General features: G+C 40.7%; 2 protein-coding genes across 3 annotated transcripts; both read left to right on the forward strand.

The window, feature by feature from the left end:
- Nucleotides 1-1,737: 1,737 nt before the first annotated feature.
- Nucleotides 1,738-6,280, forward strand: LOC128380126 (tripartite motif-containing protein 16-like). 2 transcript variants are annotated; one of them, XM_053339826.1, is made up of 2 exons: nucleotides 1,738-3,369; nucleotides 6,254-6,280. In XM_053339826.1, the coding sequence occupies exons 1-2, from the start codon at nucleotides 1,738-1,740 to the stop codon at nucleotides 6,278-6,280; spliced, it is 1,659 nt and encodes a 552-aa protein (XP_053195801.1). The 2 variants fall into 2 exon arrangements, with proteins under 2 accessions (XP_053195801.1, XP_053195800.1); XM_053339825.1 differs by lacking the exon at nucleotides 6,254-6,280 and having other exon boundaries at nucleotides 1,738-3,420.
- Nucleotides 6,281-6,490: 210 nt separating this feature from the next.
- LOC128379917 (uncharacterized) lies at nucleotides 6,491-12,931 on the forward strand. The gene is made up of 9 exons (XM_053339555.1): nucleotides 6,491-6,576; nucleotides 7,261-7,429; nucleotides 8,816-8,909; nucleotides 9,118-9,159; nucleotides 9,324-9,395; nucleotides 11,722-11,849; nucleotides 12,169-12,289; nucleotides 12,378-12,448; nucleotides 12,710-12,931. The coding sequence occupies exons 1-9, from the start codon at nucleotides 6,491-6,493 to the stop codon at nucleotides 12,929-12,931; spliced, it is 1,005 nt and encodes a 334-aa protein (XP_053195530.1).
- The last annotated feature ends 2,387 nt before the right edge of the window (nucleotides 12,932-15,318 follow it).

The raw sequence follows: 15,318 nt of genomic DNA on the forward strand, positions 1-15,318 counted from the left end.
TCTTCCTTCCTCCCTTTCTCCCTCCCTTCCTTCCTTCCTTCTTTCATTTCCTTTCCTCCCTTCCTTCCTCCCTCCTTTCATTCCTTCTTCCTTCCTTCCTTCCTTCCTTGACTCGATGACAATAGGAGGGTTAAAGCATTTCCCTCTCCTGACCTTCACTACACCACAGTCCTCCTCTGTAAAAGCCAGAAAACATGCATTACTCCTGCAGCAGCTTCAGATCGATATGAGCCAACACTGCCCCCAAGTGGCCGAATCCTGACATTACAGCTGCATGAAACACATTAACCCTCGTGTCGTCCTCCCTGGTCTAATTGACGCTGTCTGTTTTGGCTGTTCCTTCTTTCCTCCCTCCCTTCCTTCTCTCTTTCCTTCCTTCCTCCCTCCTTTCCTTCCTTCTTTCGTCCCTCCTTTCCTTCCTTCCCTCCTTCTCTCTTTCTTTCCCTCATTTCCTTCCTCCCTCCTTCCTTCCTTCCTTCCCTCCTTCTCTCTTTCTTTCCTTCCCTCTTTTCCTTCCTTCTTCCTTCTCTCTTTCCTTCCCTCCTTCTTCCTTCCTTCCCTCCTTTCCTTCCTTCTTCCGTCTCTCCTTTCCTTCCTTCTTCCGTCTTCCTTCCCTCCTTCCTCCCTCCTTTCTTTCCTTCCTTCTTCGTCCCTCCCTTCCTTCCTTGACTCAAGGACAACAGGAGGGTTAAGTGAGTGCCTCGGATCTTTGCAACAACTGTAAACTAGTAGTATTAGTACTAGTAGAAAAAAATCACTTTTCAGATTCATTGATTTATACTGATCAAAAACTAAGGTCCATCAGCTGATCTGGTTCATTCATGTCTTTTGGGATGATGTTAATGTTTGATATGTGATATTCTGAATTTGACCTGTTTTATCAAAAATCTTTCATACAAGTTTATTGTGAGAAAATGATTATTAAACCATTAAATAATGTGATAATACTTCAGTATAATAACTCCCTGTTGTCAGTCAGGTGTTTTTTTCTAAAGCAATAAATATAAATTGATCTGATTTTAGGGAAAAGTTAGAGAAATACGGAGCCATCACCAAACCCTGACATAACAGTGTTGTAGATCTACATTAAAAGCTGTTATAATATGGAGAGATTTCACTGTAAATGAGGAAACACAGTTTTAATTGACTGTGGTACTCCTCGCCCTGATGATCCCTTCCTGTTCTTTCAAACACATCAAGCTCTCCAGTCTGAGCACTTGGGAGTCATCTCAGATCCCAAACACACTTTGGCACCAGAAAGCAGAGGTGAGCAGTGTATTCAAATTAGAAATGAGATCCATTGTTGACAAGAATTTCTCCTAGGGGATCAATAAAGTCTATCTATCTATCTATCTATCTATCTATCTATCTATCTATCCATCCATCCATCCATCCATCTATCCATGTATCTATCCATCCATCCATTCATCCATCTAAAAGGTGAAACACACAGTCCCGATTTAAAGTGCTCCTGCTCCTGTAGTGAATCATTGATAACCCCTCCCTCTTCTTCCTGCTCTCAAACACAACAAGCTCCACTCTGTGCTCAGACTCTATTTCCTTGTTCCCTCCCCATTAGATCTACAGTTTGAAGATGGGTGTAACAAACATGTGATGCAGTACAAGAGCTGTCAGCCTGCATTCATGACTGAATCACATGTTGTTCAGATCAGATCTCAAACTTGTTTGACTTCTCAGTAAGTGAAACTCAAACAGTCATTGCCACAGAGAGCTGAAATGGCACAGAAAGGAGATCAGCTGGACCGAGAATCCTTCTCTTGTTCGATCTGTCTGGATCTACTGAAGGATCCGGTGACTATTCCCTGTGGACACAGCTACTGTATGAGCTGTATTAAAGGATTCTGGGATGGAGAGGATCAGAGGAAGATCTACAGCTGTCCTCAGTGCAGAAAGGTCTTTGCACCGAGGCCTGTCCTGATGAAAAGCACCATGTTGGCAGATTTAGTGGAGCAGCTGAAGAAGACTGGACTCCAAGCTGCTCCTGCTGATCACTGCTATGCTGGACCTGAAGATGTGGCCTGTGATGTCTGCACTGGGAGAAAGCTGAAAGCCTTCAAATCCTGTCTGCAGTGTCTGATCTCTTACTGTGAGAATCACCTCCAGACTCATTATGAATCTGCATTTAAAAAACACAAACTGGTCGAGCCTTCAAAGAAGCTCCAGGAGAACATCTGCTCTCGTCATGATGAGGTGATGAAGATGTTCTGTCGTACTGATCAGCAGAGTATCTGTTATCTCTGCTCTGTGGAGGATCATAAAGGCCACGACACAGTCTCAGCTGCAGCAGAAAGGACTGAGAGACAGAGAGAGCTCGAGGTGAGTCGACTAAACATCCAGCAGAGAATCCAGGACAGAGAGAAATATGTTAAGGAGCTTCAACAGGAGGTTGAGACCGTCAGTCGCTCTGCTGATAAAGCAGTGGAGGACAGTGAGAAGATCTTCACTCAGCTGATCCGTCTCCTCCAGAAAAGAAGCTCTGATGTGAAGCAGCAGATCAGATCCCAGCAGGAAACTGAAGTGAGTGGAGTCAAAGAGCTTCAGGAGAAGCTGCAGCAGGAGATCACTGAGCTGAAGAGGAAAGACGCTGAACTGAAGAAGCTCTCACACACAGAGGATCACAACCAGTTTCTACACAACTACCCCTCAGTGTCACAACTCAGTGAACCTACAGACTCATCCAGCATCAATATCCGTCCTCTCAGATACTTTGAGGATGTGACAGCAGCTGTGTCAGAGCTCAGAGATAAACTACAGAACATCCTGAGGGACAAATGGACAAACATCTCACTGACCAGGAATGAAGTGGACGTTTTACTGTCAGAACCAGAACCAGAACCAGAGCCCAAGACCAGAGCTGACTTCTTAAAATATTCATGTGAAATCACTCTGGATCCAAACACAGCAAACACAGAACTGTTTTTATCTGAAGGGAACAGAAAAGTAGAACGAATGAGCCAAAAACAGTCTTATTCTAGTCACCCAGACAGATTCACTGAATGGCCTCAGGTCCTGAGTAGAGAGAGTCTGACTGGACGTTGTTACTGGGAGGTGGAGCGGAGAGGAGGAGGAGTTCGTATAGCAGTCGCATACAAGAACATCAGCAGAGCAGGATCATCATATGAATGTGTTTTTGGAAATAATGACAAATCTTGGGCTTTAAAATGTGACACTAACAGTTATATTTTTTTCGTCAACAACATTAAAACTCCCGTCTCAGGTCCTCAGTCCTCCAGAGTCGGAGTGTACCTGGATCACAGAGCAGGTATTCTGTCCTTCTACAGCGTCTCTGAAAACATGACTCTCCTCCACAGAGTCCAGACCACATTCACTCAGCCTCTCTATGCTGGAGTTTATCTTTACAATGCTGGAGCCACAACTGAGTTGTGTAAACTCAAATAGACAGAAGTCATTTCAGACTTCATGTGTCAGATTCTTGATTTTTGTCTCCATGTTTCTGGACTGCACAGAGATCATCTGTCATGCTAATAGGGATTGTCAACACTTTTTGTACTTTATATATGTGTTATTGATATTATCAGTTTTTCTTTAAATGTGACTCTTTCCTGTGTGTTTTTATCCATGGAGGCTCTCACTGCTCATCACCATGTGTTTAATCTTCACTGACATTCCTTCAGATGAAAATGTGAACTTCTCTTTGTTCTAAATGTTAGTTTCATGTTTGTATTGATGTATTTGTGTCAGAGAAAACAGCAGAACTTCCTTCATCACAGATATATTGTTTTCACCACTTGTGAATGTTCAATCAAACTGTACAATAATAATTATCATGATAATAATCAACCAGGAGATAATTAATGATGTTCTTGTACATAGCTGACACTCTGGGTTAAACTAACTGAATGTTTGGATGAAGTCAATCTGTTCATGAAATCATTGAACAAGAGTCATTGATCAGATTTAACTGATTGGATGTGTGGACAATCTGTAGCTTAACATATAATCAATAAAGATGATTTTTTTTCCTGTCATCTCAGGATCTCATTCAAAGCTCCTGAAGAAAAATGTGAAACTAAAATTCTCTCTCTCTTCTAAATTTGGATTAAATAAAACAATTATCTAGTACTTTAGCTATATCAAAAATATATTTATACATAGCCTTGCATTTTACTTTGTATTGTTAAAAACTTCCTTAAAAATACAATTTATAAAAAAGTCCACGTAGATTAGACATTGTGGGTGGATTCTCCATTTTCTCACCTCTTCCTCTCTTTCTCTCTTTCACTCACACACTCACACTCACACCAGTGAGGTCAAGTCAACATGCTTTACATGATTCATTAAAACAACATTACAACACAAAATGCTTATTAAATGATTGGACTAATTTTTAAAGTTCAAACAGAGACATAAATCCAGGAGAAGTAAGAGGTTAGAAATACAGCTGTACTACAAAAGCTACAAAGGAAATAAAACTGCAGACCAGTCAGTGTCTCAGTAGAGCACACCTTGAGATAAAATTAATAATCTGTACACTCTCTTTCACTTTACTTTCCTGGTGCTGAGGAATGTGGCCCATCTGGTTTTTATCTGCTCCACAAACTGGTTTTGACACGTCTGAATGAAGCAAAATCTTCACTGGGAGTCACAATAAATCAGAGCTGCACTCGTTAAACTCTGATACTGAGGAGCTTTTTACAAGATCACTTTCCTTTCAAACTGTTTTTATTTATTACTCAAGTAAATTAATTGCTGCAATGAATCAGTACTAATATTCCAATTATATATAATCAATACTAGAAAGCCAATTTGCATAATGAATACTTTCACTTTTCATTCTTTAAAATACATTTTGTAACCAATGCTTGTGAACTATTCTAATTAAAAGTATACATAAACATTCATACATTCATTCATTTTAAAGTTCTGTGTGTCCCAGTAAAATAAAAAGACTGAAAAATGACATTAAGGTCTCAATGGGCCAGATGCAAGAATATGTTCATATTTCTCTTCTTCAATCTGTCGTATTTTTTTCGTGAGGTGGAATTTACGAGTGATTCATCAAACACTCGTATCACCAGGAAACAGTCGTAAATGACATTCGTAAACATGATGAATCCCACCTGTCCTAAATGAACGCCCCCAAAACACCATATAAGGTCAGACGTCTGGCAGGTTGTAGAAGATCCATTAATGAAAATTACACTAAAGACTAAGTCGGAGAACTTTACAAGCTCTCAGACTGAGGTGTTCCTGCCTGCATCTTACTGTACACCCCATTACTACTGTATGTGCTGAACTGTCTCAGGAGCATCTTTGCACATCCTGCACCTGGAGTCCTGTCTGCTGTGGTAGACCCCCGCCTCTATTGATCTTGATATTGTGCTGCTATGATAACTGCTTCTGGAGTCTGTTTAGGATGAGTCAGTAAATGAGGTGAGTGCGACCTGAGTTGGGAAGGAAAGGGAGAGAAAGGGAAAATCCAAGAAGTAATAAGCAAACATCCAAACTTCAATTTGGAAGAAAGGAGAAAGAAGTAAAAGACAAAGACAGAACAGTAAGCATACAAAGAAAATGTCATAACTTGGCTCTAACTGGTTAATTTAGTTGCTGCTCCAGCTCCATGTTTGGGAGGGGGGGAGGGGGGGGGGGGGTTCTTCTCTATTTTCAGTTTGACTTTTCTAATTGTGCAACTTCATTCATTTCCTAGTATGACTATGTTTCTGCAACTAAGACTGTGTGTGTGTGTGTGTCTGAGCCCCGCCCTCATTCAACTCCAACTCAGAACGTACCTGTGTGTGTGTGTGTGTGTGTGTGTGTGTGTGTGTGTGTGTGTGTGTGTGTGTGTGTGAGCAGCTCGACTTTAACAGGAAACACAGTAAAGACGCTCGGTGTAGATTTTCTCCTCTTCATGCAGTGATCTGTCTGCTTTGCTTGCTGGATTTTTGTAGATTTAGTTGTTAAAATCTGAAACTTTTTAAACAGTTTCATACTTGCCAGTTTCTGTTTGACAAGTAGTAACAGGGACTTGTTGTGCTTTTGTGTCCACAAAGATGTTTGGAGATATATCCAAAACAGTTGTGAAGCATCTGGGTGCTGAGAAGGATCTCATCTACAATGGAAATGTCAACAATAGGATTGAGATGCTGACGCTGGTCAAAGTCAGAAGGAACTTCTTCGGCATCACCAGGTACGGGATCTTTGAGACTGTAACACTGCTTGACCTGCTGGAGGAACCGGACTTTACCCCAGGTATAATACCAAAAACACACAGTATAAAATTGTTTATTATCTATTATGAGATACTTTATTGAAATTAAAAGATATTAAGTAAAAATTGTGAGATTTTTAATGAAAATGATGCAATAGAAATACTGAGTTAAATGTCCCTGCAGATGTCACAGAGGAAGATCTGGTGGTGGATTTTGAGAACCTGAGAGGCAGATACTGTCACGGCTCTGCATCGGCAGGAGTTGATGCACCTCAAATTAAACTGCAAGTGGCTGCATCGATGGACACTGTGGACGGAGTGTCTTCCTTCACTCTGAAGAAAAAGACAGTGGACATCAAAAAACTGGGAGGCAGAACGAATGACAAGTATGTTCCTGGTTCCTGTTTGTCTTTGAGTGTCTCTGACTCCAGTTTCTCTGCACATGTAAAAAGCTTTCAGTCAATTATCATGAGGATAACAAAATGTTTGAAATGAGCCTAAATTATTTGGAATAATAATCAAGGAGAACTCGACCTGGACAGTACATGTTAATAATAATAATAATAATCTATTACTATACATCAGTCTGGCTCTAATCGGCACTTTTTATTTACAGTTATTAATAATATCATTACATGTTAACACAAACATATTTATTTTAAGAAACATTCTGTATCTACATACTTTAATGACACATTTTTCCTGTTGTGATGATAAAATAATAACTATGTATTTTCTGTTGTAAAATAATACTGGAGAGTAAATGTTGTAAATGTCCACTGACTACACTGCAGCTACCTGTTACCTGTGAGCTAATATAAGATAAGTACTTTATTAATCCGTTAGAGAGGAAATTGAATGTCACCTTCTCACAAAAACAGCCAACATACAGCAAGTTAACATATAGACTCAAGCAGTGTAAGTAAAGCACCTGAAGAGCACATTAGCATCACTAGTTTACAGTCTTACAGTGGTTTCATTAATATGTAACCCCCCAGCCTCCTCCTCCTCCTCCTGCTCCCTTATCCCATCCTCATCCTCTCATCTGTGTTCTCTGACTGTCTTTACAGGAAGCTAAAGATAAAGATGGTGGAAATGCTTAAACTAAAGCCGGGAGAGAAGCTGACTTGTGTTTACCAGATGGTCTACAACACCACTCCTGTCATATTGTCTTGCATAGCTGGGTCGGGCGGTTTAGTGTCGGGAATGTTCAATAAAATACTCCATTTGTCGCTGTTGGTGAGTATTTGTGTCTTTTCCTTCCCCTTACCTCAAATCAGGCGGGGAGTTCTGGTCCTCTGAAATGAAGCCAACGCAGAAGTAACTTAGAGCTGCATTATATCAAAAGGCCACCAGGGGGCGACTGTCTCTATACAAGTCAATGGAGAATTCACCAACTTCTCACTTGATTTCTAACCTCAGTAAACGTTTTCAAAATGTGTTTATGGTCTCAATCGCTAGTTTAAAGCCTTCTTCAATGCAGTATGATGTTCATTTGGGACATTTTGGCCTCCCTGATTTTATATTTGATGATAAAGCAGGGTATGCATTAGGGCGTGGCTACGTCCTGATTGACAGGTTGATTGCCCAATGTCCTCGAGATCCAGCCCTCGTAACCATAGCAACCTCCCCACTCTGCTCATGACTCTGCCCATGGCCCCGCCTCATGCCCATATAAGTAGAATCCGTGTTTTTATTTTTCCCAGCATGCACCTGAAATTTTCAAGATGGCGCTGCCTAGATTCGAAACTATTGGCTTCCGAGCAGCAGTCCACAAACCAATGGGTGACGTCACGGATGTTACGTCCATTTCTTTTGTACAGTCTATACCTCTAACCAGCAGATTCAGGGTCACAGTCAGTTTCATGTAAAAACAATAAACTGATAAGAGTATGTTCACACTCATACCCCTTTTTCACCAAAGCAGTTCCAGTGCTGATGCCGGTTCACAGTCGGTTCACAGTCGGTTCAACAGCGAACCAGCTGAGAACCAATTTTGCTTTCCCATAAAGACTCGCACCAACTTCGAAGCAACAACAATGATAGCAGACTAGGCGTTTGTACAGCTGTTGCTCCTGGCTTGCATCCGAACACGGCAGATACAAAGTGTTTGTGCTGCTCAACAGGATTGAGATAGTTACGTTAGCCTTTGTTGTAAGCTAACGTTAGTCGGTAGAGCACAGCTAACCCACAACCCGAATGTGTATGATTTTCACCATCAGTCAAATGTTAAAGGGATAATTCACTCCTTATCTATTCACCACTATGCGGTCTTGTTTATTGTGGTTCTTCTAGTCCAGCAAAGACTTGATACGGTTTTTCTGGCCAAGAGACGGTTCTTTGTCTGTCAAAACAGGAAAACTGGTTCCAAATCAAGCACTGGCCCAGAACCAGCACTGGAACTGCTTTGGTGGAAAAGGAGCATCAGAAGCCTGTCAAGCTATGGAAGCGAATCCTGCATTATTTGACTCATAAATAAAATGAATGATCAATCATCCTATTTGCATTTTAATTTTCTTCTTCAAGACTGCTCATTCTTTCACTTCATTAAAATGAAAAAGAAAAAGACATTTGAGATTTAAGTTTCAAAATACGCCCCAGCAAATCCTGTGTTTGTTCCATCAGGGCAACAAAAAGGAGGAGACGAGCTATACTGTCCCCGAAGACACCACCTTTGCTTACGGCCTGATAGAGATCAACACTAAGGGCGGGACTCTGGGTAAGACATCACTCTGTTTATGTAAATGTGTCTCTACTCTGCATAAATCATGTCAGTGCTTCTGTAAATCACATCTGTAGAGTTTGGACACGTTCTTTTAAAGACTGAAGCTATCTCTTCCTGTTTACCCCAACCTAAAGACAAGTTAATATAACAGCTGGCAGGGATGGATCAATAATTCAATAACTTCTATTTCACCTTTGTTCAGGAATTAAACCACGAATCACGAAAGAGATACGTTTTGGGAAAGGTTTGTTTCTTGTTCTTATTTCAACTTTTAAACTGATTTTTACTGAGAAATCAGAAGCTCAGTTCTGTTGTTGACTACTCATCTCTGTCTTCAATGTTACACTGATGCTGTTGTTGTTCTTATTTTCCAATAACTATAAACTGACACCATGGAAACCTCGGCAGGATGGGCATGCAACATCAGCTTCGATGGTGATGGAGACGACTCCTGTAAGACGCTGGAAAAACTGAAGGAAGGTCAGTTTGAGTCTTACTCTGTAACCTCATTTACCAATGAACCAATTAGCTTTTCCACAGCTCTATGGTTAGGGAGCCACGTCATTACGTCACCGTATACGTCAGTTACGTCGCTGCTTTCCCGTAAAGACTCGCGCCAACTCCGAAGCAACCACAACAACAACAACAACAATGGCAGACTAGCGTTTGTTTCTCCTGGCTCGCATCCAAACGCGGCAGATACAACGTGTTTGTGCTGCTTGACAGGATTGAGATGGTTACGTTAGCTTTTGTTGTAAGCTAACGTTAGTCGGTAGAGCACAGCTAACCCACAACCCAAATGTGTATGATTTTCACCATCAGTCAAATGTTCACGGGATAATTCACTCCTTATCTATTCTCCACTATGCGGTCTTGTTTGTTGTGGTTCTTCTAGTCCAGCAAAGACTTGATATGGTTTTTCTGGCCGAGAGACGGTTCTTTGTCTGTCGAAACAGGAAAACCGGTTCCAAATCAAGCACTAGTATCAGAAGCCTGTCAAGCTATGGAAGTGAATCCTGCATTATTTGACTCATAAATAAATTTAATTTTGGCAGAGCACAGCTAACCCACAACGCTTGAATTTCACCATCAATCAAGGGATAATTCACTCCTTATCTATTCACCACTATGCGGTCTTGTTTGTTGTGGTTGGTCTCAATAACCCCGCCTCCTCCCCCCTAATGTAAGCGGTTCTTTGTTCTAGTACAGCAAAGAACTTGTGCCACTCTGGAACCAGTTTTTCTGGCCTGGAGCCAGCTCTTTGTCTGTGTGAACAGGAAATCAAATTCAAATTAAGCACTGGCCCCGAACCAGCACTGGAACTGCTTTGGTTTGAAAGGGGTATCAGAGGCTGCAGACTTATCAACACATCAGTCCTGCTGCTGTCAGATGCTACACTAATTTAATGAACACAAGGAGAAACTTCAGTATAAACAGCTGTGGATAGCAGATACTGTAAGAATTGCCCACATTCATTTTCCTCTTGAGAGTCATTTTCCACAAAAACACCAACAACTCACTTTGTGCTGCGTATACATTTAGTTCTCGTTAAAATGGTTTTGTTCAGTCGTGGAGCAACAGGTAAACTCAGCAGGGTCTTAACTGCTGAAAGTATGGAAACCTAATCAATGTCATCTCAAGAATATGCGTTAAATATTGTTCAAAAACGATTTTAATCACATTAACCCTTTAAACAGTTGCTGGCCTGTCTGCAGCGTCATTCTCCAAGGTGCTTAGTCCAACACAAACATACACACTAGCGGAAGGCTCAATCTAATTTAATCCTTTATTTTTGCAATTAATTAATTCTGATAAATATTAAAACTAACCTTTATGTTTTTAAAAATATGTTGATGTAATCCTTTTTTTTTTTTGCACATTTGTGTCTGGCTGTCTGTCCCTGTGTGAGTAACAAGCCGAGTGTGCACGCATTGTTCACCCACTTATTAAAATCTTGATAATGTGCCCTTAAAATAACAGTGAGATACACGCTGTTGACTTCAGACCTGTTTTTGTTGATCAGTAGCACAATCACTTTTTCTCTGCCTAAAAGTAGCAATGTGCCAACAATGCACCTGGCCACACCTCATTTTGAGGTTTGTGTACAGATGAGTGCAAATGCATTTTCTATTTAAACAATGTGGGCGCTGAACTGGAAAATAACATGCCTGCCGCTGTGCCAGGGGCATGAGATAAAGAACATAGTCTGAAAAACCTGTTGTTCATGGTCTGCCTCATAAAAGCTGTTCTCTAGTGGATCAGTCCTTCCAAAAGTTCTCTGCATTCTTTGTTTAGTTTTTTTAGATTATTGCTTCCAAAACTGCTTAATTTTGCAGTGGCTCACAAAAATTGTGATAGTATTTGTGATTATTTAATGTGCTCTCTTTGCATTAAAGTTAATGTGCTTTATTTCCTCCTTGATTTTAGACACTGGGAGATATTAATGACAATGAATATTGAGGATTGTATTATTATTAATTAAATCAGACGTTCTGAAGTTGATATATGCTGATGGATGTGACGTATAGCAGCAGGAACGCGCATGTCACCAAGAGAAGAACTGGACTGTGATGTTGTGAGTGACCACAATTTATGAGCAGTGTCACTAAGCAGAAACTGTACAAATAAATATCAAAAGTAGTCTGGAAGTATACAGGCAGGGCAGAGGAAGGCTTATTTTTCTTGACAGGCAGTGAAATCAGATGCACATTTAGCATCATTATACTGAACTTTTTTATGTTGTGTTTAATTCTTCACTACTTTACTCAGTGGATTAAAATGGAAGGTGCTGGTGTGTTTCTTGCAGAAATATCAGAAAAGGCATTTCTTCTGCAGCCGCTGGAAACACTTCCTGAGTCAAGCCGTCGTAATCTGCTGAAAGCGCTCCGTGAGATCGTGCATGACAGAGATGCTCTCACGCTGCTGGAGGAAACAGTAAGACTCATGTCCACAACCACACAACCATAGTCAGGGTGAAAACCTGTGTGAAGCTCTGTGTGGTCATCCAGAGGTGTCTGATGGGAACATTTAAAGTCTTCACTTTTACCACTTACTGGACATATGATGTATGTTTGTAATCTGAAAATGAATAAATAGCACATATACACATAAGTACTGTATGAAGACTTGAAACAACCTGAACCTGTCGTTTAAGTTCTGACTTTATCACTAACTGAAGACGCAAAGTTGTAGTTCAGGGAGAAAGCAGCAGCCTGTCAGCTGACACACCTCCTCCTCTGTTTCCTCTCTTCAGTTGGATAAAGAAATGACTGAGTGTCCACAGTCTCAGAGTGTCTCTTCATTCATGGCTCTTCTTCGTGAAGCCTCTTCCAGACAGAGAGATGCTGTTAATCTGCTGGTCACAGCCTTGGACAGTAAGGACAGACTCAAACTGATTTGACAGAATCTACAGCACATGATGAATGAAATAAAGATGTTTCTCTGTTTATTTATTCTCCTCAGGTCTACCAGACGGTGCTGCTGCTCTTCTGACTGCCTGCAGTCCTGAAACACTGACAGTTCTCCAGCAACTGGTTTGTTTCCTTCACCAACATTTACATGCCAATCCCTGCAGAATATCACAGGGTGTTTTTGTGATTATTGGAGGCAAAAACATTTGATTTTGCAACGACTGTTCTCAAAGCAACTTCAGTTACCATAACAACAAATGTGATAATTGGGTCCAAATTCTTGCAAATAATGCTGAGATTTTTTGAATTTGTGTTAATTATTGCGATTGTAAACTCATAATTTCCTGGAAGGACTGACTCTGTCTGTCTGTGTCTGTTGTCCAGGTGAGTTGTCTAATGGAGGACGGTCAGGCCAGACTCCCAGAGTCTTTGCCCGTCTCCCTGCAGGAGGGAGGAGAGCTTCGCTGGTTGGCCGAGCTTCTCTGTTTGACCGATCAGAAGCTGAAAGAGATGAAAGTTCAGTGGGACAGACCAGAGTTACCATCAGAGATGCTGCTGCAGCTTCTGTGTCTTGTCGTGAAGGGACTCAGCCCGATGGAGCCTTAACTACATCTATAATGTAGCCTGCTCTTCTTACATGTCCATTTTAAAAGGAAGGCACCACAACTTGTCAAGTGTCATTCAGGTGTTTATATGAAAGTGCTGTAATCATTCCCCCTGCTCATACTGGCTATTAAAAGATCCCCTTCAAATGTGCCTGGGTCAAAGTTGATTTGAAGCTTACACGAGGCTGCAGGCCTGTCATCTCAAGACAAAGGACACTTAGTCATAAATTGATTTGCTAAAAAATAAGCTATAGTTACAGTCGACTGGCAGACGCCATTTAGCAGCTCTGATAATTGTGACACAGGGAAGTGATGCAATGTGAAGAACAAAGGACTTGCGGAAGTTGAGTTTCTGGAGGACTTCCTTTTGGCGCTTTTCCAAAACACAGTTCCAGCTCAACTCGGCGCGGTTCCAGGAATGACCTTTTCCATTACAAAAGGTACCTACTCAACGTGGGCGGGGTCGTCATAGCAACGGCTCCACGAAACTGCCGTGACTTCGTTTTATAGGCGACACAAACACATAAACAATGGAGGACATGGAGGCGATGGTGTACTTGCTGCTGTATGTGGCTTTCTGTCACACACAAAGCAACATTGAAAAAATGCCGGGTTTGATTCTTGTGTGGGACGGCTCATGACTCTTCCAGCGACAACTCTTCTGACCAGTCAGAGGCCGGCAGTCTGATGACGTCACATTTAGTATCGGCTCGGCTCGCTTGGACCCTCAGCAGAGCAGATACTAAAAAAGTAGCAGGTACCAGCTACTATCCCTAGTGGAAACACAAAAAAACGAGTCGAGGCGAGTTGAGTCGTGCTGGAACTGTGTAGTGGAAAAGCGCCATTTGTTAGAGACTTGAAACATGTGGGCATCTGGTGAGACCCAGCATCATCCCTTTGGTCTCATTCATTAACCAACAGACCAGTGGTAAACACTAGCTAAGCACCCAAAGTCAGACTTACAAACAAAAAGCATGATAAGCAACAACAGCGTAGTCCAAAATACATATTAGTCTAATTATTCTAATGCTGAAATGAATGTATTATTATTCATCAACAACTGGAACACACTACCAGCAGAACTGAAATCAGCCCCAACTAACATTTTTAAATCCAGGTTAAAAACACTTTTCTTCTCCTGTGCTTATGATTGAGCTCTTTTAAAGCCCTTAAGCGCAGTTTCAGGAGCGGGAACACACACCAATTACACCCCTTCCGGCTCCTATATAAACAGACCCAACACCTTCCCCCTCGTTCACTCCCGCTGTCGAGTTTCTGGAAATTGACGGTATTTAGGACACGTTACGATTAACTAATCGTAAAGTTTAATACCGCAGTTAATCGTGAAAACGGGTAATCGTGACATCCCTAGTCCTCATATGGGGACATTTTGGGTTTTCTGGACCTTCTACTTCATTCTGCTTCACTTTGACTTGTTCTCAGTCATAAACATCATTTTTATGCCACTTAGTTTTAACAAAAGCACAACTTAGTATGAAACTATCATTGAATAGTGACTACGGATGCAAATTAGCAACTTGCTATAATTCGGTATATTTACAAAGATGTCTAACATTTATGTTCATTAATATGCACTGTCCCTATCCAAAAATAAATAAAACTATAAAATAAATTATAAAAATAAATAAAACAGTCAGCAGGCATTTGGCCAAGTCAACCAGCAGTGGAGTTCTACTTTAATGAGCAAAGTCACAATCTAACAGGAATAAGTTGTAATATTTTGAGGGAAAAAAACTGAAGAATTAAGAAGATAAGTGACCAACTGTAAAAACTTTAAGGACTTTATTCTCATACTGAAAATACTTTTTTTTCTGTTTTCTTTCAAACGATGTTGTATAATCTAATCTTGTATCTAATATTATGAGTTTTTCTTGTAGAAATCAGACTGAATCTCATCATATGAAGATGTTTTCCACAGATTGTGGCATTAATACTCTATATTATAATACAGAATACTATGATGGGCTGTTAGTGTTGTCTGCAGTTGTTTTTTTTTGTTTTCTTGTTGTTGTTTTTTTGCATTTAAAAAAAAAACATCAACCAGCTGAGGAACCAAACTATGACATCACATTCTCTTATGGCTCTGGAACCACGATGATGTCATACAGCTCGATGACTTCATAGGGCCACATTAACTCAGAAACTCTGAAGTCAGAGACCATCGAGGCAGGAATCATTTTCTCAGTGAAACCAGAGCGTCCACTAAGAAAAAGTTTTTCACCCACTTCACACAAACTCTCTATAGATCTGATAGAATCTGTGTTGAACCGAAAATGGCGAGAAGAAATATCTCAAGACATCAAGTAAGAATTTTTTTTTAACCAGAAATTCTTTGGGCAAATTTTTTTTTATCTACTTATTTGATTC

Source organism: Scomber japonicus, chromosome 19 (assembly GCF_027409825.1).
Source record: "Scomber japonicus isolate fScoJap1 chromosome 19, fScoJap1.pri, whole genome shotgun sequence".
In the NCBI taxonomy this organism is placed as follows: Eukaryota; Metazoa; Chordata; class Actinopteri; order Scombriformes; family Scombridae; genus Scomber; species Scomber japonicus.

What these genes read in the sequence shown, in the direction of transcription:
- LOC128380126 (XM_053339825.1), top strand. Translation starts at nt 1,738, where the DNA reads ATGGCACAGAAAGGAGATCAGCTGGACCGAGAATCCTTCTCTTGTTCG.
- LOC128379917 (XM_053339555.1), top strand. Translation starts at nt 6,491, where the DNA reads ATGGACACTGTGGACGGAGTGTCTTCCTTCACTCTGAAGAAAAAGACA. An exon ending in GCTGGAAAAACTGAAGGAAG is followed by an intron (nt 9,396 to 11,721) that starts GTCAGTTTGAGT and finishes TGTTTCTTGCAG; the next exon opens with AAATATCAGAAAAGGCATTT. An exon ending in TGACAGTTCTCCAGCAACTG is followed by an intron (nt 12,449 to 12,709) that starts GTTTGTTTCCTT and finishes TCTGTTGTCCAG; the next exon opens with GTGAGTTGTCTAATGGAGGA.